At 35.5% G+C, this 26,925-nt stretch overlaps 1 protein-coding gene across 6 annotated transcripts in view; it reads right to left on the bottom strand.

Annotated features, from left to right (window-relative positions):
- The window catches only part of C3g (C3G guanyl-nucleotide exchange factor), a 129,409-nt gene that overhangs the window by 20,641 nt on the left and 81,843 nt on the right, over positions 1-26,925 (bottom strand). For 5 of the 6 annotated variants that reach the window (XM_076770851.1, XM_076770854.1, XM_076770852.1 and 2 more), the window contains 4 exons: positions 8,895-9,300; positions 5,527-5,751; positions 930-1,115; positions 526-833 (listed from right to left, as the gene is read on the bottom strand). In XM_076770851.1, coding sequence (XP_076626966.1) covers positions 526-833; positions 930-1,115; positions 5,527-5,751; positions 8,895-9,300 — 1,125 coding nt within the window. The remainder of the gene's footprint in view (positions 1-525; positions 834-929; positions 1,116-5,526; positions 5,752-8,894; positions 9,301-26,925) is intronic. The other variant, XM_076770855.1, reaches the window with a different exon arrangement.

The raw sequence follows: 26,925 nt of genomic DNA, 5'->3' as shown, positions 1-26,925 counted from the left end.
GAAATTAGATCTTCAGTAAGGAATTTTTTTCTCGAAAGTGCGTAGGATTTCGGGGGTATGTGTAATGACCAAAAATGATTATAATTGACCCCCGCAACCGAAAATAATTTTTTTAGAATGATTCGAAAAATTTTTTTTTCGCCGGAAAATTTCAGCACCTACCCGATTTTTTTTCTCGAAAGTGGGTAGGATTTCGGAGGTATGTGTATTCACCAAAAATGATTGTAATTGACCCCCGCAACCGAAAATAATTTTTCCAGAACGATTTGAAATTTTTGAATTTAATTGTTAATAACTTTTTAACGAAGCCTCCATCAACAAATCGGTATCTTTGATTTTCGTCTTATTTTGATCTCTAGAATCCACCATTAAAATTTTTCTCAGGTGAACACCGTGTATACCTAATGAAGATTCAGCAATTCCTATTAATTATGCGAATGGCGTGCGATAAAGCTGGATTAACATTAAAACATTTTCATCCGCAAGCGCAAGTTTTCGCGTGTAATTGATGGAAGGATCGCTCACCCTGAATGGTAGCCATCAGGCTGAGATCCATACTGTCGTTCAGAGACTCGTCGTTTGGTCCCATGATCGCTCGTATCTCATCCTCATCGCGAGAATGATTCAGAGCCGAATCCAAACTGCCAGCCGACGCGCTTAAAAGAGACGACGAATCCTCTGGAGATCGACTTCGAAGGGAGACCCTATCAAGACTAGATGCTAAGAGACCCTCGGACTCGTCTAGCAGCTGCTGAGCCCGCGTTCTCCGTTTTGGGGGCAAAGGTGGCGGTGTCCCGGACGAACTATTCTCCTCCGACAGACACACGTTGGTTCTGAAATATCGTTGGCATCGGTTTTTATCTGTTCCCCAAACAAACTACGGAGCCTAACGATACATGCTCGTCGCTACAAGAAGCTTAGGGAACTACCTCTCGGGGAGTGGTGGTTTTGGGGGTGGACTAGAATCCCTTAAAATCGACTCTGAACTATGCGAACTACGGACCAGACTAGTAGTCGCAGCGGTTTGCTCTAAAATCTGCCTTTCCCTCGGGGTTAGCGGAATATCGGGTAAGGAGTTTCTTTGTGGCGTCAATTCCGACCCATAACCCGACGTTCTGAAACGATTTCACTGATTTATTGTCAAGTTCTATTGGTACGACGACACAAAACAGAAATGGCGATCGTTCCTTTAACCCAGTAAGTACCAATGGACGCACGGTTCAACTCTATTGATCAGAATCGATCGAGGGACTCGACGGTTCAAATTTTATTAACATTTATATCTCTAGTCTGGAATATTCTCAAATAGATTCCATCTTACGTTATTATGATCCTTCGTTTTACATGTACAGGGTGAGGCACGAATTAGTCCCCACGATTTTTCAGTTCCTTTCGACAGTCAAACAAAGAAATGTTTCCTATTGAAGTTGATCAATATTTAATCGACAAGAAATTGCATTTGATTTTCGATAAAAAATTACGGTCACTGTTATGTTTTTGAATGCAACTAGGTATTTCTAACTTCATAGTATAGTTAGGCTACATTATGACCTTCAGATGACATTGAAAGAAAAATTGCCATGAATCGATTGCCAGAATATTTGAAATTACTTGTCAATACATAACACTAAGGCCTCATAAGAATGCTTATTTATTCAACTTCAGAATTTAACGCACAAAATAAAAGGAAAACTACAAAATTTATACAAAATGCGTAGAAATGTACCAAGAAGTTCTCCGATTGAAGCTACACATAAGACTTTATTAGAAAGAATAGAACTTGTGTTGCAGAAGGTGGAATGCAGTTCGAACATTTAATTTAATTACTAATTACACGCACCTCACCCTGTATGTTTTTAAAAGCATTTGTTTATCATTTTTCACTGTATGTTGCACAAATGTCTCGATAATATTAGGTACTTCTGACAAGGAACCTTCGCGAACGGTCCGGCTTCGATTTTGATGAAATTTCGTACACTTATAAAGCAGCCAAAAATAATCGACACGTATTTTTTTTAGCTGCGGTAACTCGAGTTTAAGGGGTGAAACCACCCCTTGAAGTTTTGGCTCGAGACGGCTATCTCGAAAACGGAAAGACATACGAAAAAATTGTTAATGGGCGAGGTTAATGGTTTCTTATGTACAATAACATGGTGTTAAAAAATTTAACAAAATACAATTTGTTTATAACGAAAAAAAATTTATTAACTTAATTTTTCATTTTATTGAAATTTTCATAATGACAAAAAATGACGAGCATTTTATTTCACATCCATTGGTATGTAATATTTTAAAATTGCCTCCTACAGTTTTGCAGATTTCGATGATTTACATCTTGCGCGCACATCCACTATGGTAGTAGCCGTTCTAATTTTGATTTTAATGGAGCATTGTAGGCTTGCACTAAATTATACAGTAACAAGTAACAAGTAACAATAACAGTAACAAGTTTCTTAACAGCAATGACAAGATTAATTGTGTTTATTGCCCACCTATGACATCGTGGCAAAGGTGAAGCGATTTATAAATTATAAATACATACAGTGTGTATAGCAATTACTCTATGTAGTTTCGACAATAGTGGTACTCGTCGAAAAAATGTTTGAAACATAAAGATTTCCTACACCATGTGTATTTAATTATTACCATGTCACCACAAATATGGCATCTCGGTTCATTTTCAACAGAATAGCAGTACTCAACAGAATTCTGGAATGCATTTGGTTTTTCATCTATACAAGGTATTTAGCCACCCCTGGGAAAAATTTTAATGGGAGATTCTAGAGGCCAATATAAAACGGAAATCAAGAATAGCAATTTGTTGATGGAAGCTTCGTTAAAAAGTTATTAATGTTTAAAGCTTCGCCGGTACTGAATTTTTTTTTAGAAAGTGGGTAGGATTTCGCGAGGAGGTCTATTCACCAAAAATTATCGTAATTAACCCCCGCAACCGAAAATAATTTTTCCAGAACGATTTGAAATTTTTTAATATTGTCAAAAAATTTCGCACTTACTCGAATTGTTTTCTCCAAAGTGGATAGGAATTTGAGGGTATGTCTATTCACCAAAAATGATTGTAATTGATCCCCGCAACCGAAGATAATTTTTCCAGAACGATTTGAAATTTTTTTTTTTCGTTGAAAAATTTAGGCACTGTCGATTCTTCTTAAAAATTCGTTTTTAATTTTTAATAATTTAGTTAGACACCCTACAGAAAAATTGTCTAATACTTTTTTGTAGGTACCCATGGGCTCTACTTCAGAAAAAAGTTTCAATGAGATATCTTTACTATTGTAGGAGTTATGACCGTTTAAAAATTGGACCACCTTTATGGGGTTTTTCACATTTTACGGGATCAAGGAGCAACTTTTTCAATATTTTTAGAAATTCTACATATTCTCTACTAAAATACGCGTTGATTGCTTTTTTAAACATTAAAATCCTTCAATCCGTTCAGAAGTTATGACGTTTTAAAGATATGCATGAAATTTCAGGGAAGCATTTCTGGCCTCACATGAGATTTTCGGTAATGAATTTTTTTCTTGAAAGTGCGTAGGATTTCGGGGTATGTCTATTCACCAAAAATGCTTGTAATTGACCCCTGTAATAACATATAATTTTTTTAGTATGATTCGAAATTTTTTAATTTTATTTAAAAATTTCAGTATCTACTCGAATTTTTTTCTCGAAAGTGGGTAGGATTTCAGGAGTATGTGTATCCACCAAAAATGATTGTAATTGAGCCCCACAACCAAAAATAATTTTTTTAGAATGATTTGAAATTTTTTAATTTAATTTTGTTAACTTAACGAAGCATCCATCAACAAATTAGTATTCTTGATTTCCGTTTTATTTGGCCTCTAGAATCTCCCATTAAAATTTTTCCCAGGCGTGGTCGAATACCCTGTACAGATGAAAAACCAAATGCATCCCAGAATCCTGTTGAGTATTGCTATTCTGTTAAAAATGAACCAAGATAACATATTTGTGGTAACGTGGCAATAATTAAATGCGCATGGTGTAAGATCTTCTTGTTTCAAACATTTTTTCGACGAGTACCACTATTATCGAAACTACATACAGTAATTGCTATACACACTGTATGTATTTATAATTTATAAATCGCTTCACCTTTGCCACGATGTCATAGGAGGGTAATAAAAACAATTAATCTTTTGATTGCTGTTAAGAAACTTGTCACTGTTATTGTTACTTGTTACTTGTTACTGTATAATTTAGTGCAAGCCTACAGTGCTTCATTAAAATCAAAATTAGAACGGCTACTACCATAGTGGATGTGCGCGCAAACTGTAAATCATAAAAATCTGCAAAACTGTAAGAGGCAATTTTAAAATATTACATACCAATGGATTTGGAATAAAATGCTCGTCATTTTTTGTCATTATGAAAATTTCAATAAAATGAAAAATTAAGTTAATAAATTTTTTTTGTTATAAACAACTTGTATTTTGTTAAATTTTTTAACACCATGTTATTGTACATAAGAAACCATTAACCTCGCTCATTAACAATTTTTTCGTATGTCTTTCCGTTTTCGAGATAGCTGTTTCGAGCCAAAACTTCAAGGGGTGGTTTCACCCCTTAAACTCGAGTTACCGCAGCTAAAAAAAATACGTGTCGATTATTTTTGGCTGCTTTATAAGTGTACGAAATTTCATCAAAATCGAAGCTAGACCGTTCGCCAACGTTCCTTGTGAGTCTTCTATTTACATCCATATGGAAAAATGATTTTTCTGGTAGCAAGAGTAAAAATTACTGCATTTCATCCTGCACTTGCCAGTGGACGTAATATCCGTGGCTTAATTTGTACCAATCTCCTATGCGCGAAAAGTTTAGATTATTGGTTTTTGAAAAGAAAATTTCTGTGCCCAAACCAAGTGGCAGATTTGGGAATATATTACTACAGTTAAATTCTAAAGGTTAATGTGCTGATGGAAGCGATCATTCCACTTTGAAAAACAATGTTTCAGATCGAACTCAACAATGAGATTTGTTACTAACAGGCACGTCTAAGACAGGATCTGCTACGATAGCTATACTAAGGAGTCCAACTAGCAGACTCAGGACGAAATTCAATAATGTTTGCTTTTAGCACGAAAAAAGGGGCGCCTCTTTACACAGGTCAGTGGGATTCTTAACACGTTAATTGCCACATCCATATTTTAAGTCTAAAAATGTCCTCAGCATTTGTTCAAATTTTAGTGCAAAGAACAGAAACATCGTCAATGGCGTAGTTGTTATTTCACAACGTTTCTAATGCAACTAATGTTAATTAAAAATTTATATTAAGGTTCACTCGTTTCAAGCGTTTGAAAGCACCCATAGCAGTCAACGTGTTAAACAGTTAAATATTTTTCTTTAAAGTCTATTATATTCTCCGTTTAGTAAAATATTTTTTAATTGAAACGAAAGAAAACGAACGTCAATTTGGAATGAAATAATAATTTGGTACTTAATGGGTTAAAATACTGGGAACTCAGATTATTAGAGACTTTAGAAGCGCACCTATTACTAGTTGTGACGGTTGCAGGTTTTTGCCTGTTGGCGATCTTCTCGTTCGCCAGGGCAACTAGATTCTTCACAGCTTCTTCGACTAATCCTATGATGTGCGTCACGTTTTCAGTGTCCAACGCAGAAGACTGGTCGCCGTGTAGCAGCACATCGTCGCAGAGCTTTAACAATTGTGCTAGGGCCTGATACACTTGATTCGTCGCTGATCCCAAAGTAGAACTTCAATGGAAATAGAATAATAATCATGGAAACTATTGACCCAAACGTCGTTTAAAATATCAATTCGATGCAGTCAATAATTCAAACTCAATTATGTATCCTAAAATAATGCTTAATAAATAAATTCCTTCCGAACAATCAGATCTGATTTATTACGAAATTGTGTCGTAATATTTTTTAAATATTCCCAAGTGAGAAAACCATTGGTCGTATATTTATTAATATTCGAATAAAATATTACCTATTCGAAGTTATTAATACGATGCAACGAGTACCAGGGTTGCATTTATCGAGACTCTGCTATAATTAACGAGCAAGGTCGTGTGTCTAGACTTTCATCGTGAAACGTTGTCAAAGGTACGATAAAAAATATAAAAATTTAAATTTCTATCGGCGAATAAACTTCGATCCTAGACGCGTGCCTTATCATCCTCTGCTTTCTACCCTACGCGAAGGGTGGACATAATAAACAAAAAAAGGGGTCGACGCCGTAGTCCCCCATAGCGAAGAACGATGAATAAATTTTCTCCCTAATCCGACCTACAATATTCCTGTAACTAATTCAGAGACAAATTATTATATACTATAAAATAATTATAGTATGTAATATTCATTTGACATTACAACTAAAAACATTTTCCTTGTTTGGTTTCACGGGACTATCGATAAACTCTCTAATCCGACCTACAATATTCTCGTAACTAATTCAGAGACAAATTATTATACAGGGTGTACGGCCACCCCTGGGAAAAATTTTAATGGGGGATTCTAGAGGCCAAAATAAGACGAAAATCAAGAATACTAATTTGTTGATGGAGGCTTCGTTAAAAAGTTATTAACGTTTAAAGTTACGCTCGTAATGAATTTTTTTCTCGAAAATGCGCAAGATTTCGGGGGTATGTCTATTCACCAAAAATTATTGTAATTAACCCCTGCAACCGAAAATAATTTTTTTACAACGATTTGAAAAATTTTTTTATCGCTGAAAAATTGATTTTCGCTAAGGAATTTTTTTCTCGAAAGTACATAGGATTTGGGGGGTATGTGTAATGACCAAACATGATTGTAATTGACCCCTGCAACCGAAAATAATTTTTCCAGAACGATTTAAAATTTTTTTTTCCATGGAAAAATTTCAACAGCTACCCCCTGTCGATTTTTCTTAAAAATTAGATTTTGATTTTTAGTAATTTTGTTTGACGCCCTACAGAAAAGTTGTCTAATACTTTTTTGTAGGTACCCATGAGCTCTACTTCAGAAAAAAGTTTCATTGAAATATATTCACTATTGTAGGAGTTATGGCTGTTTGAAAATTGGACCATTTTTATGGGGTTTTTCTGGTTTTGCGGGGTCAAGAATCAACTTTTCGGATATTTTTGCGATTTGTACATATTCTCCGCCAAAATACGCGTAATTTGCTTTTTTAAACATTAAAATCGTCCAATCCGTTCAGGAGTTATGATGTTCTAAAGATTTGCATGAAATGTCGAGGATCCATTTTCGGTCTCAAATTAGATTTTTGGTAAGGAATTTTTTTCTTGAAAATGCTTAGGATTTCGAGGGTATGTGTAATGACCAAAAATGATTGCAATCGACCCCTGCAACCGAAAATAATTTTTCCAAAACGATTTGAAATTGTTTTTTTTCGCCGAAAAATTTAGGCACCCACCCCCCGTCGATTTTTCTTAAAAATTAGATTTTGATGTTTAGTAATTTTGTTTGACGCCCTACAGAAAAGTTGTCTAATACTTTTTTGTAGGTACCCATGGGCTCTACTTCAGAAAAAAGTTTCATTGAAATATATTCACTATTGTAGGAGTTATGGCTGTTTGAAAATTGGACCATTTTTATGGGGTTTTTCTGGTTTTGCGGGGTCAAGAATCAACTTTTCGGATATTTTTGCGATTTGTACATATTCTCCGCCAAAATACGCGTCGTTTGCTTTTTTAAACATTAAAATCGTCCAATCCGTTCAGGAGTTATAACGTTCTAAAGATTTACATGAAATTTCGAGGATCCATTTTCGGTCTCAAATTATATTTTCGGTACGGAATTTTTTTCTCGAAAGTGCGTAGGATTTCGAGGGTATGTGTAATGACCAAAAATGATTGTAATTGACCCCCGCAACCGAAAATAATTTTTCCAAAACGATTTGAAATTGTTTTTTTTCGCCGATAAATTTAGGCACCCACCCCCCGTCGATTTTTCTTAAAAATTAGATTTTGATGTTTAGTAATTTTGTTTGACGCCCTACAAAAAAGTTGTCTAATACTATTTTGTAGGTACCCATGGGCTCTACTTCAGAAAAAAGTTTCATTGAAATATAGTCACTATTGTAGGAGTTATGGCTGTTTGAAAATTGGACCATTTTTATGGGGTTTTTCTGGTTTTGCGGGGTCAAGAATCAACTTTTCGGATATTTTTGCGATTTGTACATATTCTCCGCCAAAATACGCGTCGTTTGCTTTTTTAAACATTAAAATCGTCCAATCCATTCAGGAGTTATAACGTTGTAAAGATTTACATGAAATTTCGAGGATCCATTTTCGGTCTCAAATTAGATTTTCGGTAAGGAATTTTTTTCTTGAAAGTGCGTAGGATTTCGAGGTTATCTGTAATGACCAAAAATGATTGTAATCGACCCCCGCAACTGAAAATAATTTTTTTAGAAAGATTTGTAAATTTTTTTCTTCGCCGAAAAATTTCAGTACCTACCCGATTTTTTTTCTAGGAAATGGGTAGGATTTCGGGGGTATGTCTATTCATCAAAAATGATTGTACTTGATCCCCACAACCGAAAATAATTTTTCCAAACCGATTTGAAATTTTTGAATTTAATTGTTAATATCCTAGCCTCCATCAACAAATTAGTATTCTTGATTTTCGTCCTATTTTGGCCTCTATAATCCCCCATTAAAATTTTACCCAGGCGTGGCCGATCACCCTGTATACTATAAAATAATTATAGTATGTAATATTCATTTGATATTACAACTAAAAACATTTTCCTTGTTCGGTTTCACGTGACTATCGATAAACGTCGCGTGGCTCCTATAAACCTGTCGAAACGCATTTTTCACTGTCTGGTTTCGTCCTGGGAACGGCTTATAGACAGCCCGATGGGATCTGTAATAGATAGTCACCTGTTCTCGGAGAGTAGATAGGACTTCAGCACGGTGTGTATCGTGGTGACGGTGTCGAGGACGATGGTGCCATTTCCCGGCAGCATCTCGAGCTTCTTCTTCGACACGACGTCCCTGAAGTGGAGCAGTGCCAGCTGCACCTGTCGCACGTGGATGTGCAGGTCTCTGAGGGGATTCTTGTCGAGGGTGGATGTGGTGTCGGTACAGCCGGGCGCGCTTTTATCGCGGGGTGTTCGCGGCGAGGAGGGCGAGGCTGCCCGTGTAGCCGCCCCGCTGCCCCCACCGCCGCTCCCGCTTCCAGGAGAACGCATGTGGGAGAGCTTCTCCAGGAAGTCCTCCTTGAAGGAGCGCGCACGACGCGCTAGTTTACCGCCGCGCGCCTTCCCGCCGGACCGCTCCTCGACTTCTGCAACGAGAAACCGCCATTGCTCAATACCGTTCGCTTTCTTGCGAAAAGAAAACGCGCTGGTGTTCGGTTACATGCGACGTATGGGGACTAAAAGGTCGTGTATAGCGAGGGTTAAGCACGAACGAGAAATATAAATTTCTTAATCTTATGGAATTCATTTCACCTTAATTTTATCGGTGTTTCGATACTTTAAAAGTTAAATTGAACGTAATTTAGGAAACACAGAAAATTAAGACGTATTAGACATCGCAAAGAAGTACAATTTTAAAGATTGTATCCTCTATTTACACTCATCGACTTCTGCAACGAGAAACCGCCATTGCTCAATACCGTTCGCTTTCTTGCGAAAAGAAAATACGCTGGTGTTCGGTTACATGCGACGAATGGGGACTAAAAGGTCGTGTATAGCGAGGGTTAAGCACGAACGAGAAATATTTTCTTAATCTTATGGAATTCATTTCACCTTAATTTTATCGGTGTTTCGATACTTTAAAAGTTAAATTGAACGTAATTTAGGAAACACAGAAAATTAAGACGTATTAGACATCGCAAAGAAGTACAATTTTTAAGATTGTATCCTCTATTTACACTCATCGACTTCTGCAACGAGAAACCGCCATTGCTTAATACCGTTCGCTTTCTTGTGAAAAGAAAACGCGCTGGTGTTCGGTTACATGCGACGTATGGGGACTAAAAGGTCGTGTATAGCGAGGGTTATGCACGAACAAGAAATATAAATTTCTTAATCTTATGGAATTCATTTCACCTTAATTTTATCGGTGTTTCGATACCTTAAAAGTTAAATTGAACGTAATTTAGGAAACACAGAAAATTAAGACGTATTAGACATCGCAAAGAAGTACAATTTTCCTCAGATCATTTTAAAGATTGTATCCTCTATTTACACTCATCGACTTCTGGAATGAGAAACCGCCATTGCTCAATACCGTTCGCTTTCTTGCGAAAAGAAAATACGCTGGTGTTCGGTTACATGCGACGAATAGGGACTAAAAGGTCGTGTATAGCGAGGGTTATGCACGAACAAGAAATATAAATTTCTTAATCTTATGGAATTCATTTCACCTTAATTTTATCGGTGTTTCGATACCTTAAAAGTTAAATTGAACGTAATTTAGGAAACACAGAAAATTAAGACGTATTAGACATCGCAAAGAAGTACAATTTTCCTCAGATCATTTTAAAGATTGTATCCTCTATTTACACTCATCGACTTCTGGAATGAGAAACCGCCATTGCTCAATACCGTTCGCTTTCTTGCGAAAAGAAAATACGCTGGTGTTCGGTTACATGCGACGAATAGGGACTAAAAGGTCGTGTATAGCGAGGGTTAAGCACGAACGAGAAATATAAATTTCTTAATCTTATGGAATTCATTTCACCTTAATTTTATCGGTGTTTTGATACTTTAAAAGTTAAATTGAACGTAATTTAGGAAACACAGAAAATTAAGACGTATTAGACATCGCAAAGAAGTACAATTTTCCTGAGATCATTTTAAAGATTGTACCCTCTATTTACACTCATCGACTTCTGCAACGGGAAACCGCCATTGCTCAATACCGTTCGCTTTCTTGCGAAAAGAAAATACGCTGGTGTTCGGTTACATGCGACGTATGGGGACTAAAAGGTCGTGTATAGCGAGGGTTAAGCACGAACGAGAAATATAAATTTCTTAATCTTATGGAATTCATTTCACCTTAATTTTATCGGTGTTTCGATACCTTAAAAGTTAAATTGAACGTAATTTAGGAAACACAGAAAATTAAGACGTATTAGACATCGCAAAGAAGTACAATTTTTAAGATTGTATCCTCTATTTACACTCATCGACTTCTGCAACGAGAAACCGCCATTGCTTAATACCGTTCGCTTTCTTGTAAAAAGAAAATACGCTGGTGTTCGGTTACATGCGACAAATAGGGACTAAAGGGTCGCATATATCGAGGGTTAAGCACGAACAAGAAATGTAAATTTCTTAATCTTATGGAATTCATTTCACCTTAATTTTATCGGTGTTTCGATATCTTAAAAGTTAAATTGAACGTAATTTAGGAAACACAGAAAATTAAGACGTATTAGACATCGCAAAGAAGTACAATTTTCCTGAGATCATTTTAAAGATTGTATCCTCTATTTATACTCATCGACTTCTGCAACGAGAAACCGCCATTGCTTAATACCGTTCGCTTTCTTGCGAAAAGAAAACGCGCTGGTGTTCGGTTACATGCGACGTATGGGGACTAAAAGGTCGTGTATAGCGAGGGTTAAGCACGAACGAGAAATATGTATTTCTTAATCTTATGGAATTCATTTCACCTTAATTTTATCGGTGTTTCGATACTTTAAATGTTAAATTGAACGTAATTTAGGAAACAACGAAAAGAAAACACGGTGGTGTTCGGCTACATGCGACAAATAGGGACTAAATGGTCGCATATATCGAGCGTTAAGGACGAACGAGAAATATGTATTTCTTAATCTCATGGAATTCAGTTTACCTTTATTTTATCTTTTAAAAGTTGGATTGAATATAATTTAGGAATCACAGAATATTAAAGTGCATTAGAAATTATATTATTCAATAATTCGTGAAAAGAATTACAATTTCCCTGGGGTCATTTTAAAGATTTTATCCTCTATTTACATTCCTCGACTTCTGGAACGAGAAACCGCCATTGCTCGATATCGCTCGCTTTCTTACGAAAAGAAAACACGCTGGTGTTCGGTTACATGCGACGAATAGAGACGAGAGGTTCATATATAGCAAGAGTTAAGCACGAATTCTCGTCTGGAACTGATACAAATATAAATTTCTTAATCTTATCGGGCAATGCACTTGTATAAACGAATTTAGACCACCTTAATTTTCTTTGTCTTTCAATACTGTCTTCCAAAAATTAGACTATACAGGGTGTTCGGCCATCCCTGGGAAAAATTTTAATGGGAGATTCTAGAGGTCAAAATAGCTCGAAAATCAAGAATACCAATTTGTTGATGGAGGCTTCGTTGAAAAGTTATTAACGTTTAAAATTCCCCCCGTATTGAATTTTTTTCTTGAAAATACGCAAGATTTCAGGGGTATGTGTAATAATCAAAAATTATTGTAATCGACTCCTGCAACCGAAAATAATTTTTTTAAAACGATTTGAAAAAATTTTTTTTCGCCGAAAAATTTAGGCACCTACCCCCCGTCGATTTTTCTTAAAAATTCGTTTTTGATTTTTAGTAATTTTGTTTGACGCCCTATAGAAAAGTTGTGTAATACTTTTTTGTAGATACTCATGAGCTCTATTTCAGAAAAAAGTTTCATTGAAATATATTCACTATTGTAGGAGTTATGGCTGTTCGAAGATTGGACCATTTTTATGGGGTTTTTCTAACTTTACGGGGTCAAGGAACAATTTTTTCAATATTATTAGAATTTCTACATATTCTCGACCAAAATACGCGTCGTTTGCTTTTTTAAACATTAAAATCGTCCAATCCGTTCAAAAGTTATGATGTTTTAAATCTTCACATGAAAATTCGGGCAGAGATTTCTGGCCTGAAATTATGTTTTCGGTGAGGAATTTTTTTCTCGAAACTGGGTAGGATTTCGGGGGTATGTCTATTGACCAAAAATGATTGTAATTGACTCCTGCAACCGACAATAATTTTTTTAAAACGATTTGAAAAATTTTTTTTTCACCGAAAAATTTAGGCACCTACCTGAATTTTTTTCTCGAAAGTGGGTAAGATTTCTGGGATATGTTTATTCACCAAAAATAATTGTAATTGACCCCCGCAACCGAAAATAATTTTTTCAGAACGATTTGAAATTTTTGAATTTAATTTTTTAATAACTTACTAACTTACTAACGAAGCCTCAGTCAAGAAATTGATATTCTTCATTTTCATCTTATTTTGGTCTCTAGAATCTCCTATTAAAATTTTTCCCAAGGGTGGCCGAACACTCTGTATAATTTATAACACACCGAAAATTAAGGCGTATTTAAAAATCACATTATTATTACTAAATCCTCCCCTTTACAAGAAATACACAGAATGTTAACATCGATCGTTAGGTTCTCGTAATAAATTTTCTTTTCTGATCAAAGTTTGTCACCTACACGGACTCTATGTTTCAGCATTATTTCATTCGTTTTCAACTAATCGATCGTAACTTAAGACGACGATCTGGCGTGCCGGGTGGCTGCACCGGGTGCAATAAACGGCGTGCAACGTTCACGGTGCGACCGATAACGCGAAGAAATACGAAGTTTCCTTTGGTCATTGTTCCCCCAACGAGTTTTCTTCACGGGTTCTCAGGAACGCGTTTCCGTCGCGTCGATGCACACGTGCAACGCACGATCTGCCGCTGCATAACGCCAGGCGCCGATGCATTCTCTTCGTTTCTTTTCGTTTTGTCGCGTTAATGCCAGACGCACGCTTAAAATTAAAAGTCCAACAGCACCGGTGCATCGGACGTGGCGGTACGAGCCTATAACTTTTGTTTTATCGCCGTGACCGGTAGTAAATCGTTAAGTTCGATTATTTTTCGCCGGTTTATTGTTGCGTCCAGCGACGCCATTATTGCTGTCGTGACCTCTGGCGCGCCACGGCTTTCTCGGCAGTTTCTTAGAAACTCCATAAAGTTCTTTCGTTTCACTTTTTTCTCTACTAAATATCAACGTCTCGTTCATCGTTAGGATAACAGAGATTTATAGGTTTAAAATAGTTTCAACGTGTTGTTTTTAATACAAAAGAAATTATAATACACCTGTCAAGATATTTCTGAGAGAACAAAGAAATGTGACATCAATATGCGTGTTTTTAATATGACCATTCGATCGTATGGAATGAATTCTTGAAATTAAAAATAATGAACGTCATTTTATTTTGCAATCTTTCCATTCCATTTTTCGGGCCAGGAATTAAATCACACGATTTTAAATTTTTAATTCACGAGAAGTGGGATTTCCAAAGTGGAATTGCAGTAAAATTTTTTAAATTGCACACCGTATGGTTAAATTATTATTTAAAGTTACGAAAGTATTTGCCACGGGTTTCCATGAATCAATCAACGCACCTGGATCCATGGAGATTAGTTTAAAAAGCCTGTCACGAAAACCGTTTTAATTCAAAAAACGGATGTGAAGTTTTTCTAGTATTTGTAAGTATTTTTTGTTCGATAAGAGGATGAAAGGTTTAAATGTAACCACATGTTGCAAACGATACGATTTCTCGCATAAGGTTATTGTAGCTTCAGCCAATTAAACTGCGTTGATTCTAGGTGCTACGCGATTCGTCCATTTTATCTCTCTTTACTGAGTCGTTAGTCCATGGGTGGAGCATATCATCGGCTTTGTCCCCCCTCTTACTGCTCCCAGTATCGCGATTGCACGAGGAGCACGAAATCCCATTGGCTGAAACTTTAACAGTCTTTTGTGAGGAAATAAATCACCCGCGAGACATGGTTCTTTCTGAACTTTTCACCCCCTTTGCTAACAGAATACGATGGAATAATACAAAAAAATTTTACTGCAATTTTTATAACCGATATTAAGTTTAAGATTTTTTCCCGAGGCGTCGCAATTCGCAACTAAAAATCAGGACGAATATTTACCAATTTTCTAAAAACACATTCTCAAAGTCAAAGCAAAACATCATGGCGTATATTATCAAAAATTATAATACAAGCGAAATGTAGAAAAAATTGTAACAATATTGTTACAAATATTTTTTTCCTATTTAATGAAGTATTCCTTTCAACACAACGTATGAGTGATTCGGTGATTTTTACGGAAACAATGGCCGACGTGCGTTGCAAACGAGTCGTTGATCAATGTTTAAATATGATTACACGATCGTTGATCACGCGTCGATGCGTAGAAAATCCGTATCGCGTTGTAACGACGCTAATTATACGAAATTTCCATATCGCGCAACTTCGTTCGGGAATAACAACATTACGTTCGGAACGAATTACGCGCGCGGAATTATTCGCAAACAGAAACGGAAACATTAATCAAAATCCGATATTCCAGACGTTTCGAGCCGATTATCCAACGGCCGATATTAACAGCAATCGACAATCGTTTCAGATCGATACGGTGGCCCGTAATAAGCGACACAAACGACAAGTTAATGAGGGAATTTTATCGTAATACCGCGCGCACCGCCTGACAAAAGGGGAAAATATATATTTACGGATACTGGGGTGGACGTGGTTTCCGCGAAACCCGCGTAAACGTTAATTGACTCATTGTCAAGCTTGGAGAATTACACCTGATCTCATCGCGAAAAATCGGATCTAATTACGAGACATATACATGTTACGATCGTTGCTTTCGTTTGTTGTAACGAAAGGCTGCTTTACTACTCTTCAAAGTAAATTTAAATTATAGATATTTATTTACAATTTAAATCTTCGTACGACTAATTTTAAGTATTTCTATGTTCTGAAATATACATTATTCTGTTATAGTAATATTGTATTTTTTCGTCGGACAAATATTTGTCTATTTCCATCTATTTACCAGTTACTCTCGTATTCGTACATTATAATGGCGATTCAAGTGAAAAGAAACGTTTTTTTTTGATGAATCCTTTTTAATTTATTTTGACCAAATGTTGTTTGTTACAAGTGTGTTACTTCTATTTACGAAGTAAGACTAAATTATAGATATTTATCTACAATTTAAATCTTCGTATGAATAATTTTAAGTATTTCTATGTTCTGAAATATACACTATTCTATTATAATAATATTGTATTTTTTCGTCGGACAAACATTTGTCTACTTCCATCTATTTTACCAATTACTCTCACTCTTATTCGTGCATTATAATGGCGATTCAAATGAAAAGAAACTCTTTTTTTTTTGATGAATTCTTTTTAATTTATTTTGACCAAATGTTGTTTGTTACAAGTGTGTTACTTCTATTTACGAAGTAAGACTAAATTATAGATATTTATCTACAATTTAAATCTTCGTACGAATAATTTTAAGTATTATGTTCTAAAATGTACCTGTATTTAAATTAACACCTTACCGTGCCATTTAGCTGGTCGAAATCCAGTCCCAAATGATAGGCGTCAATGCACGGTAAACAGACCAGACTGATACTAAACTGCTTTGTAAGAGAGATTATAAGAATCGTGACCGACTCCTGTGGCACACCGATAGGAACTAAAACTCAATGACGATCGTGATTTGCTGCCCAGGAGCTCACGATGTTTACGTTTGGGACGACTTTCTGTTCGCGAGTCTGGCTCGTAACATTCGTGTTTGGGCCAAAATCTTCGTCACGAGTCAGACTCGTTAAAGTACGGGAAGGGGTTAATTATCTTATTACAGTAATATTGTATTTTTTCGTTGGACAAACATTTGTCTACTTCCATCTATTTAATACAGTTCACTCTCACTCGTATTCGTACATTATAGTGGCGATTTTTTTTGTTTTAATGAATTCTTTTTAATTTATTTTGACCAAATTTTGTTTATTAGAATGTGTTTTATTTACGAAGTAGTTTTCTTTTTAATATTAACGGGTATTTGTAATCTCTAATTATAAAACTGATAGAAAAGTGTAATATAAACCAGCAGAACAATAATACTGTCATCAAAGCGGTCACCCATCCTAGTACTGCTCGCGTCCAATGCAGCTGCACTTCACTGATCACACGAGTGACGGTGCTTCCAACATGCTGCGACTGCTTACAAATGTTAATTTTAATTTATTCAAACATAAACCCTTAAATATCTCAATGTGTAATTAATAGATTTATATCATAAGGAAACAAGTTTTTTTTTATCCATAGTAAACCACCATTTTAAGGTACAAATACAAGTGAGATATTAAATTTCATAAGATTTCAAAGTTTCAAATTTTTACAAAAAATCTCAAAGATAAATTTATGTAACTATTTACAATAAATTTGCATTCTATTTTAACGTAGAAATACGAGTGGAATATTAAAATTCATAAGATTTCAAAGTATCAAATTTTACAAAACTGCCCAAAGGTAAATCTATGTAGTATTTAACAATAATTTTGTATTCTATTTTAAGGTACAAATATGTGTGGAATATTAAAATTCACAAGATTTCAAATTTAAAATTTTTACAAAAAATCTCAAAGATAAATTTATGTAACTATTTACAATAAATTTGCATTCTATTTTAACGTAAAAATACGAGTAGAATATTAAAATTCATAAGATTTCAAGGTATCAAATTTTACAAAATTGCCCAAAGGTAAATCTATGTAGTATTTAACAATAATTTTGTATTCTATTTTAAGGTACAAATATGTGTGGAATATTAAAATTCACAAGATTTCAAAGTTTAAAATTTTTCCAAAAAATCTCAAAGAAAAATTTATGTAATATTTAACAATAAATTTGCATTCTATTTTAACGTAGAAATACGAGTAGAATATTAAAATTCATAAGATTTCAAAGTATCAAATTTTACAAAATTGCCCAAAGGTAAATCTATGTAGTATTTAACAATAATTTTGTATTCTATTTTAAGGTACAAATATGTGTGGAATATTAAAATTCACAAGATTTCAAAGTATCAAATTTTTACAAAAAATCTCAAAGATAAATTTATGTAACTATTTACAATAATTTTGTATTCTCTTTTAACGTAGAAATACGAGTGGAATATTAAATTTCACAAGATTTCAAAGTATCAAATTTTACAAAATTGCCCAAAGGTAAATCTACCTAAAATTTAACAATAAATTTGCATTCTATCTATACGTAAATATATGAAACATAAGTTTCAGTGAAAAGGAAGCTATTTTCTCAGTTTCGTCCGAGTACTGCGTATTTCGGAACAGCCTGTAAATTCGTCGAACGAAGTTACGGGGAACACGGACGATTAATAACGCGACTAAAAATCGATTCTATCAAATTTTTCCCCGAAATTCTTTGTCAAGAGGCATCGCCGTACGAATTCGAGCCCGACCGACGCGGCACTCGAGCCTCGACAGCCGCTGCGGTTCGACATTGAAATATTTTTCGCTTCTCCCTGCGTGCCGTGTTTCGACGTTGAAATATTCCCTCTGTTTCATAATGCTTGAATCGCAACGCTGCCCGAACGACGTTAAACGCCAACGAGTCGTACACGGTATCGCGCAATTTTTCCCGTTGCGCGTGTGTACACATGTCGATTACAATAATGGATTTACGATCGGTATAATCCGGATGTACGGCTTTTCATCGGCTATGCTGAGCGTCCAGGATGAATGAAAATGACTGAGGGGAGCTCGTTTTTCTCTTCAACGCAACAGATGCGACTATATAATTCTTTTTTTTATCAGAATACATCACGCGCGATTCTCGACTCCACCGAATCGAGTTTACTTTCGTGATTTGTTCTGTTATGCGTTAATTCCTCGCTAATGTTCGCGGGAGCCATTCCCGCCAATTTCTGAAACTGCATGAGACTATGCAGGGTGTTCGATCATGCCTGGGAAAAATTTTAATGGGAGATTCTAGGGGCCAAAATAAGACGAAAATTAAGAGTACTAATTTATTGATTGAAGCTTCGTTAAAAAGTTATTAACGTTTAAAGTTCCGCCTGTAGAACGGCGTATCTGCGCACGCGTGATAGTGGTTCTCACTCAGAAAACTGTGAGGCTGTCGATACGTCAGTAAGTAGAGTTTCTCATGCTGAGTGAGAACCACTATCGCGTTGCCTATCTACTTTAGTTTAAACGTTAATAACTTTTTAACGAAGCCTCAATCAACAAATTGATATTCTTGATTTTGGTTTTATTTTGGCCTCTAGAATCTCCCGCTAAAATTTTTCCCAGAAGTGGCCTGTATACTTCAAAACATGAAAAACGAAGTTCAAAAATTGAGGATGAATAAAAACAATATAAAATAATAAATGGACGATTGCTTTTAGCCTTCACTATTTTTAAGTTGAGTTAGTATACCAAAATCATGCAATTTGTAAAAAAACTACATATATACCTTGATTTTATAACAATTTTAGAATCTGTATTTCACTCATTTTCAGTGTTTTTCACTTTTGCCTACAATGTGATCACCTCCCTCGATAACGTTTGCGAACGTTAACAAGGGAACGATAAATTCGAATCGAACAAGAATTTGAATAACAAATTCCCCACAATGACTTGTAAAGCACTATTGAATCGACAATTGAAGGTTCTATGGCTCCTCTTGTAAACATCCGCGTTGCTTAGCGTTAATCCAATATCTCGAAATAATCCGTCAGCAGACCTTCGCTCGACCGTCAATTAATAATTTCGTACTCGAGTCATTAACAAGCTATTTGAACGTACATAGAGGGAAGGGTGGTAGCCAGTCATCTTCGACGACCACGTTTAGCAATGGGGATGCACCCTGGCAAGCAAGCAAGCAAGCAGTCTATGTACACACGCCAGTAAATCAAGTTCTATTCACGAATTCCGATTGAAACCTCAATCAGACGTGATTTGCGCTAAAGGCACGGTTCGACTGGCCGACAGAGATAATAGAAAACACAGAGTACAAGAGAGTGAGTGAGAGAGAGAGAGTAGAGGATCGAGTGTACGCAGACTAGCAGATGTAAATTGCCGTGATTGACTGGATTCACGGAACACGTTCGACTCCCATACGTTGTCCATGGGAGTTCACGATGGAAAAGCTCGCCATCGTGGACGCGGTTATTTACAAACCGCGCGCTTCGAACGATTTCGAAGGGGTCGACGGGTTGGCGCACCCTCTTTTTTAACCAGAAAAAACTGTGATCCACAGGACGTGCAAATTTTAGGCAACGCGTGCTTGGAAGGAACTCGACCCACGAACTATCTGCATCTACCGCTTCGGTTTTGTTTGGGTTTCGTAACGTGATACATCGAAAGATAGTCGAGGATATTCGACGCAGCCTTTCAGTTGTACAGGGTGTTCAGCCAACCCTGGGAAAAATTTTAATGGGAGATTCTAGAGGCCAAAATAAGACAAATATCAAGAATACCAATTTGTTGATTGAGGCTTCGTTAAAACGTTATTAACAGAATTATTAATAAAATTTGTCCACCTACTCGAATTTTTTTCTCGAAACTGAGTAGGATTTCGAGAGTATTTCCGTTGACCAAAAATGCTTGTAATTGATCCCTGCAGCTAAAAATATTTTTTCCAAGACGATTCGAAATTCTTTTTTTTCACCCAAAAGTTTCAGCACTTGCTCGAATTTTTTTCTCAAAACTGAGTAGGATTTCGAAAGTATTTCCGTTGACCAAAAATGCTTGTAATTGACCCCTGCAGCTAAAAATAATTTTTCCAAAACGATTCGAATTTCTTTTTTTTATCCAAAACTTTCAGCACATACTCGAATTTTTTTCTCAAAACTGCGTATGATTTCGGAGGTATGTCTATTCACCAAAAATTATTGTAATTGACCCCTGCAACTGAAAATAATTTTTCCAGAACGATTTGAAATTTTTTAATTTCGCCGAAAACTTTCAGCACTTACTCGAATTTTTTTCTCGAAACTGCGTAGGATTTCAAAGGTATGTCTATTCACCAAAAATTATTGTAATTGACCTACGCAACTGAAAATAATTTTTTCAGAATGATTTGAAATTTTTTAATTTCGCCGTAAAAATTTCTGGTCGGTATGGAGCTTTAAACGTTAATAAATTTTTAAGGAAGCCTCAATCAAAAAATTGGTATTCTTGATTTTCGTCTTATTTTGGCCTCTAGAATCTCCCACTCAAATTTTTCCCAGTTCTTTCTATGTCTGTAAATCTGGTCTTCGTTCTCCGGAAGAAAAAAAGACCAGCGAAGCGAAAATTTAATTTATGAAAATTACGTAATGGGAAATATGACTATTTTATTTATTTTTTATTTGTCGAACGCTTTCAAGGTCGTTATAAACTTTGGTATGAAACATTCTTTTATCAAATTTTATCTTAGAAGGATATTTAGTAAAAGATTTTTCTCGTCATTATCGCATAAACTACGAGTTTAGAAAATGTTTATTTTTTTATACTTCTTAAACACGTTATAGACTCACAAAAGCCAAAAAGACAGTATTTTAACTTCAAAGTGCCGCCATTCTTTTAATTATCAAGATTTTTTATTTCTGGTGCTTCACGCCATAGTCATATTCACACAAAACAAGATGCCATTTTGTTTCCTCGGTCGGAATCATGTACACCAGCAAGACGCATTTCCTTTACAATACTTTTTTTAACACAGTTCGCGTAATTGTTATTATATTTTGTTTACAAAAATAATTTGTACACTTTAAATGCTAGTAAATACGTGTGCCACAGCCGATAGACAAAAAGTTTCATAGTTTCTTTTTAAAAAAATCCTAAAAAAAGCTGAAAATATTCCAGACAAAAACATCCTCTTAACTGGTTAACTGTGTCGCTCCGTGTTGAAAGCGCGAATTTCTGTGTGTCACGAAAATCGATCAATGACGAGTATAGTCGTCAAGCACAGAGTAAGTGTCGCTGTTAAAATATTGCATCAAAAAGATAGGTTTATTTTATAAAACTCGTCATGACAAAATATCCTGGCACTTCTCCATGACGAGTATACTCGTCAAGCACAGAGTAAGTGTCGCTGTTAAAATATTGCATCAAAAAGATAGGTTTATTTTATAAAACTCGTCATGACAAAAAATCCTGGTACTTCTCCATGACGAGTATACTCGTCAAGCACAGAGTAAGTGTCGCTGTTAAAATATTGCATCAAAAAGATAGGTTTATTTTATAAAACTCGTCATGACAAAAAATCCTGGCACTTCTCCATGACGAGTATACTCGTCAAGCACAGAGTAAGTGTCGCTGTTAAAATATTGCATCAAAAAGATAGGTTTATTTTATAAAACTCGTCATGACAAAAAATCCTGGCACTTCTCCATGACGAGTATACTCGTCAAGCACAGAGTAAGTGTCGCTGTTAAAATATTGCATCAAAAAGATAGGTTTATTTTATAAAACTCGTCATGACAAAAAATCCTGGCACTTCTCCATGACGAGTATACTCGTCAAGCACAGAGTAAGTGTCGCTGTTAAAATATTGCATCAAAAAGATAGGTTTATTTTATAAAACTCGTCATGACAAAAAATCCTGGTACTTCTCCATGACGAGTATACTCGTCAAGCACAGAGTAAGTGTCGCTGTTAAAATATTGCATCAAAAAGATAGGTTTATTTTATAAAACTCGTCATGACAAAAAATCCTGGTACTTCTCCATGACGAGTATACTCGTCAAGCACAGAGTAAGTGTCGCTGTTAAAATATTGCATCAAAAAGATAGGTTTATTTTATAAAACTCGTCATGACAAAAAATCCTGGCACTTCTCCATGACGAGTATACTCGTCAAACACAGTTAATTAGTTAAACAATAAAATTTGGCTTTCCAAACGAGCCAAAACTGATTCGATCTTCGCTCGTTAAAAAAAAACACACTACGGGAAGCTTCTGAACCGGTGTAATCTCTGTTTTATCACGAATCAATTCGCATCGATGCCTCGACACGCCCCCCGAAAAGCGCTCGCCCTCTATCTCCGCGCGAATCGGGGACTCCCCGTCAAAGGACTCCTCGCTAATAACGAAGATAATCAAACAACGCGATCGCGGGAGGCGGTTGGGCGTCGTCGAGCGCGAAATTAATAACACCAACATGAAGAGCCCCCAAAAGCTTTTCATTAACCGTTGCAAGGGGATCGGTTCTTCGCGTCGTCGCGAGCCACCATCGGGGACGGGTCGTCTTTTCATCGTTATCGCGACGGTGCAGCGTGCCCGAGAATGCACCGGCTGCGATAACTTTCCACGTATGTCCCTTTAATCGCGCCGCTACCAGCCATTCATCACCATGAAAGCTTCTCGCCGCTGCTACGAACACAATCAACCGCCTAAACAGACGAACCGAGAGAGCGAGAGGGACCGCTCGGTTTCTATGTACCACGAACACTGTGAATGCAGCGCGTCCGCCATAAAGGCTGGCTTGGTCATAATCGTTGCACCGAATCGAAGCGGAATGCACCTGTTCGCAATTCTAATCGCGGCCGATCGCGTTTCGATCACCCGAACGAGAACCAGAAACAGACGATATTTGCACCCCTGCGTGGTAGCTCGATCGACGGCTCCAGGCGATCGATAGACCGACGTTCGGGGCGTACGGACGATCGAGTACCCCGACGTTGAATGTTTTAACGAGCGCTGGAGGAAAAAACGGCGGGAAAGTTCGATAGCTGAAATTCGAGCATAGGGACCGGTAGAGACTCCCGAGGCTTTCGGGGAGACTGAAGCGAATGGAGATTAGGAAAGTTTGAATTTTGGTATATACCGCGTGTTTAACGTTTTTTTTTCAGGCTTCCATTTGTTAAGCAATCGCGATAAAATACACGCTCGAACAACGTTTAAAAATTATTCTTTATCTATCGACTATTATTATTATACAGGGTGCTTGGCCAACCTTGGGAAAAATTTTAATGGGAGATTCTGGAGGTCAAAACAAGACGAAAATCAAGAATGCCAATTAGTTGACTGAGACTTAGTTAAAAAGTTATTAACCTTTAAAGTTGCGCCCGTATTGGAATTTTTTTTTGGAAAATGCCCAGGATTTCGGGGGTATGTCTATTGACCAAAAATGATTGTAATTGATCCTCGCAATCGAAAATAATTTTTCTAGAACGATTTGAAATCTTTTTTTTCGCCGAAAAATTTGTCCATCTACTGGAATTTTTTTCTTGAAAGTGTGCAGGATTTCAGGGCTATGTCTATTCACCAAAAATGTTTGTGATTGACCCTCGCAAACAAAAATAATTTTTCCAGAACGATTTGAAATTTTTTTTTTCGCTGAAAAATTTCAGCTGCCTGTCGATTTTTCCTAAAAATTCGTTTTTGATTTTTTAGTAATTTTGTTTGCGGTCTTATAAAAAAGTTATTTAATACTTTTTTGTACGTGCCCATGAGGTCTGCTTCAAAAAAAAGTTTCATTAAAATATATCCACTATTGTAGGAGTTATGGCCGTTTGAATATTGGACCAGTTTTAGGGGGTTTTTCTCACTTTACGGCATCAAGAAACAACATTTTCAATATTATTAGAATTTCTACAGATTCCCCATTAAAATACGCATTGTTTGCATTTTTAAACATTAAAATCCCTCAATCCGTTCAGAAGTTATGACATTTTAAAGATTCGTATGAAATTTGAGAGAAGTATTTCTGGCCTCAATTTAGATTTTCAGTGAGAAATTTTTTTCTCGAAAATGCGTTAGAATTCGAGAGTATGTCTATTCACCAAAAATGTTTGCGATTGACCCCCGCAAATAAAAATAATTTTTTTAGAACGATTTGAAATTTTTTTTTTCGTCGAAAAATTTAAGCACCTAACCCCTGTTGATTTTTAGAAAATTCGTTTTTGATTTTTAGTAATTTTGTTTGACGCTGCACGGAGAAGTTGTTTAATACTTTTTTGCAGGTATCCATGAACTCTAGGTCCCCCCAAAATTTGAATGAAATATATTTACTATTGTTGAAGCTATAGCTGTTTGAAAATTGGACCATTTTTATGGGGTTTTCTCATTTTTCAGGGTCAAGGAATAACTTTTTGAATATTTTTGAAATTTCTACATATTCTTTACTACAATACGCGTTGTTTGCCGTTTTAAACATGAAAATCCTCCAATCCGTTCAAAAATTATGATGTTTCAAAGATTCACTTGAAATTTCGGTGAAATATTTCAGGCCTCAGATTATATTTTCGGTAAGGAATTTTTTTCTCGAAAGTGCATCGGATTTCGTGGGTATGTCTATTGACCAAAAATGATTATAATTCATCCCTGCAACCAAAAATAATTTTTTTACGATGATTTGAATATTTTTAATTTAATTTTTTAATAACTTTTTAACGAAGCATCAATCGAGAAATTGATATTCTTGATTTTCGTCTTATTTTGGCTTCCAAAACCTCCCATTAAAATTTTTCCCAGGGGTGGCCGAACACCCTGTATATGGTGTTCATATTTAATTATTAACCTCTTGCCATACAATGACGAGTCTTATTATTCACAAGTTCTTGATGTCAAGATTTACAATTATGAGGCTACTCGCTCGTCATCAAGTTTTATAAATTGTAATCAATACATTTTCACATTCACAAGGTATTCGTAAGACAAATCTATTCTTTTTCGTGACCGTTCCTTGCACACGCAAATTTAAACAAAATTAAGTTGTATACGTTTGAAAAATTATTTGAAATTAAATCGTACGTTAAGATGTTGAAAGCACACGTTGAAACACCTGTACTTAATACAACAAAAGAAGAAAAAGGGAAATGAACGATTCGTGATTATTCAGTATTCCAAAGTGTAGACACGAGACATTTGTATACAGACCATTATAACTCTTGCAATGATATTAATTCATTATAAATACCTTGTTTATTAGTAACACGTTTCACTAACTAATTCTACGAACGTTTAAATAGTGAAATGTTCATTCAAATCGATAGGTACACACCGAAATAAATTATAAAATGGACGAATAAACATCGATGAATGGTAATAGGAAGCTGTTCGGTTAATAATCAACACTGTTTATTTAGTCTGTACACGGTAAAGCAATCTTTCATTTCTGCACCGAATTAACGCAAACGCAGTTCGCGTTCAGCGTATAAATTTAACATCAGCAACTAAATCCTTGATTACTGTGAAAATAATTACTGATAGAATATTCGTTTGCGTGCGATTAATTTGTATAATGATCGAGTAGATTGTATCGTCCAAATTAATTGTTATTTTTCATCGAATTTTCTTTCGTGGCGATTTATTTTCATAGCGATGGATTTTCATTTTATTCGCTGAAAATATTTTTTGGTAAATTAAAACTATATAAAAAATCAAGTTTATTTTATTCGTTCCTGGTCTTAGATTTGAATTTTGAATAAAAATTTCACATTTTTGTGTAACCTTTGAACCATAGAAAATAATTACATAGAATATGATCTGAGTAACGTAGGAATGTTAATTCACAAGTAGATTAAAAAAAATTACAATAATAACTATATATTTTAACACTAAATTTACGGAAGCCGTCAATTTGACGGATGTCAGATTCCATATTTAAAATTGCAGAACGCGTAAATATTATTTTTTAACAAATTATGTTGAATTTGATTGAAGCAATGGCATGAATATATATTCTAATTAAAAGAAAAATCGTATTTTACGGTAATCGTCAACATGAAAGGTATCAATAAATATATGTGCGATCAATGCCCCTAAATCTAGTGTTAATAATAAAAACAATAATATACAAAAGTCATATATTGTAATATGTGCTTTTCACTTTTATTTGGTAAGAAATTTTGCAGCTTAAGCATCCAGTTTTGTGTATTTTTTATTGTAACATTTTATTCTTATTGTAAATATTTAGGGATCTACTTTTAGAATGTTCAACTTTAAGTGTTTATACAGGGTGTTCTATGGGAGATTCTAGAGGCCCAAATGAGACGAAAATCAAGAATACCAATTTGTTGATGGAGGCTTCGTTAAAAAGTTATTAACAATTAAATTGAATTATTTCAAATCGTTCCGGAAAAATTATTTTCGGTTGCGGGGATCAATTACAATCA

The sequence above is a fragment of the Colletes latitarsis genome, chromosome 8, assembly GCF_051014445.1.
Source record: "Colletes latitarsis isolate SP2378_abdomen chromosome 8, iyColLati1, whole genome shotgun sequence".
NCBI classification, from domain to species: Eukaryota; Metazoa; Arthropoda; class Insecta; order Hymenoptera; family Colletidae; genus Colletes; species Colletes latitarsis.
The sequence above is the reverse complement of the archived record's forward strand: the minus strand, read 5'-3'. Positions and strand labels throughout refer to the sequence as shown.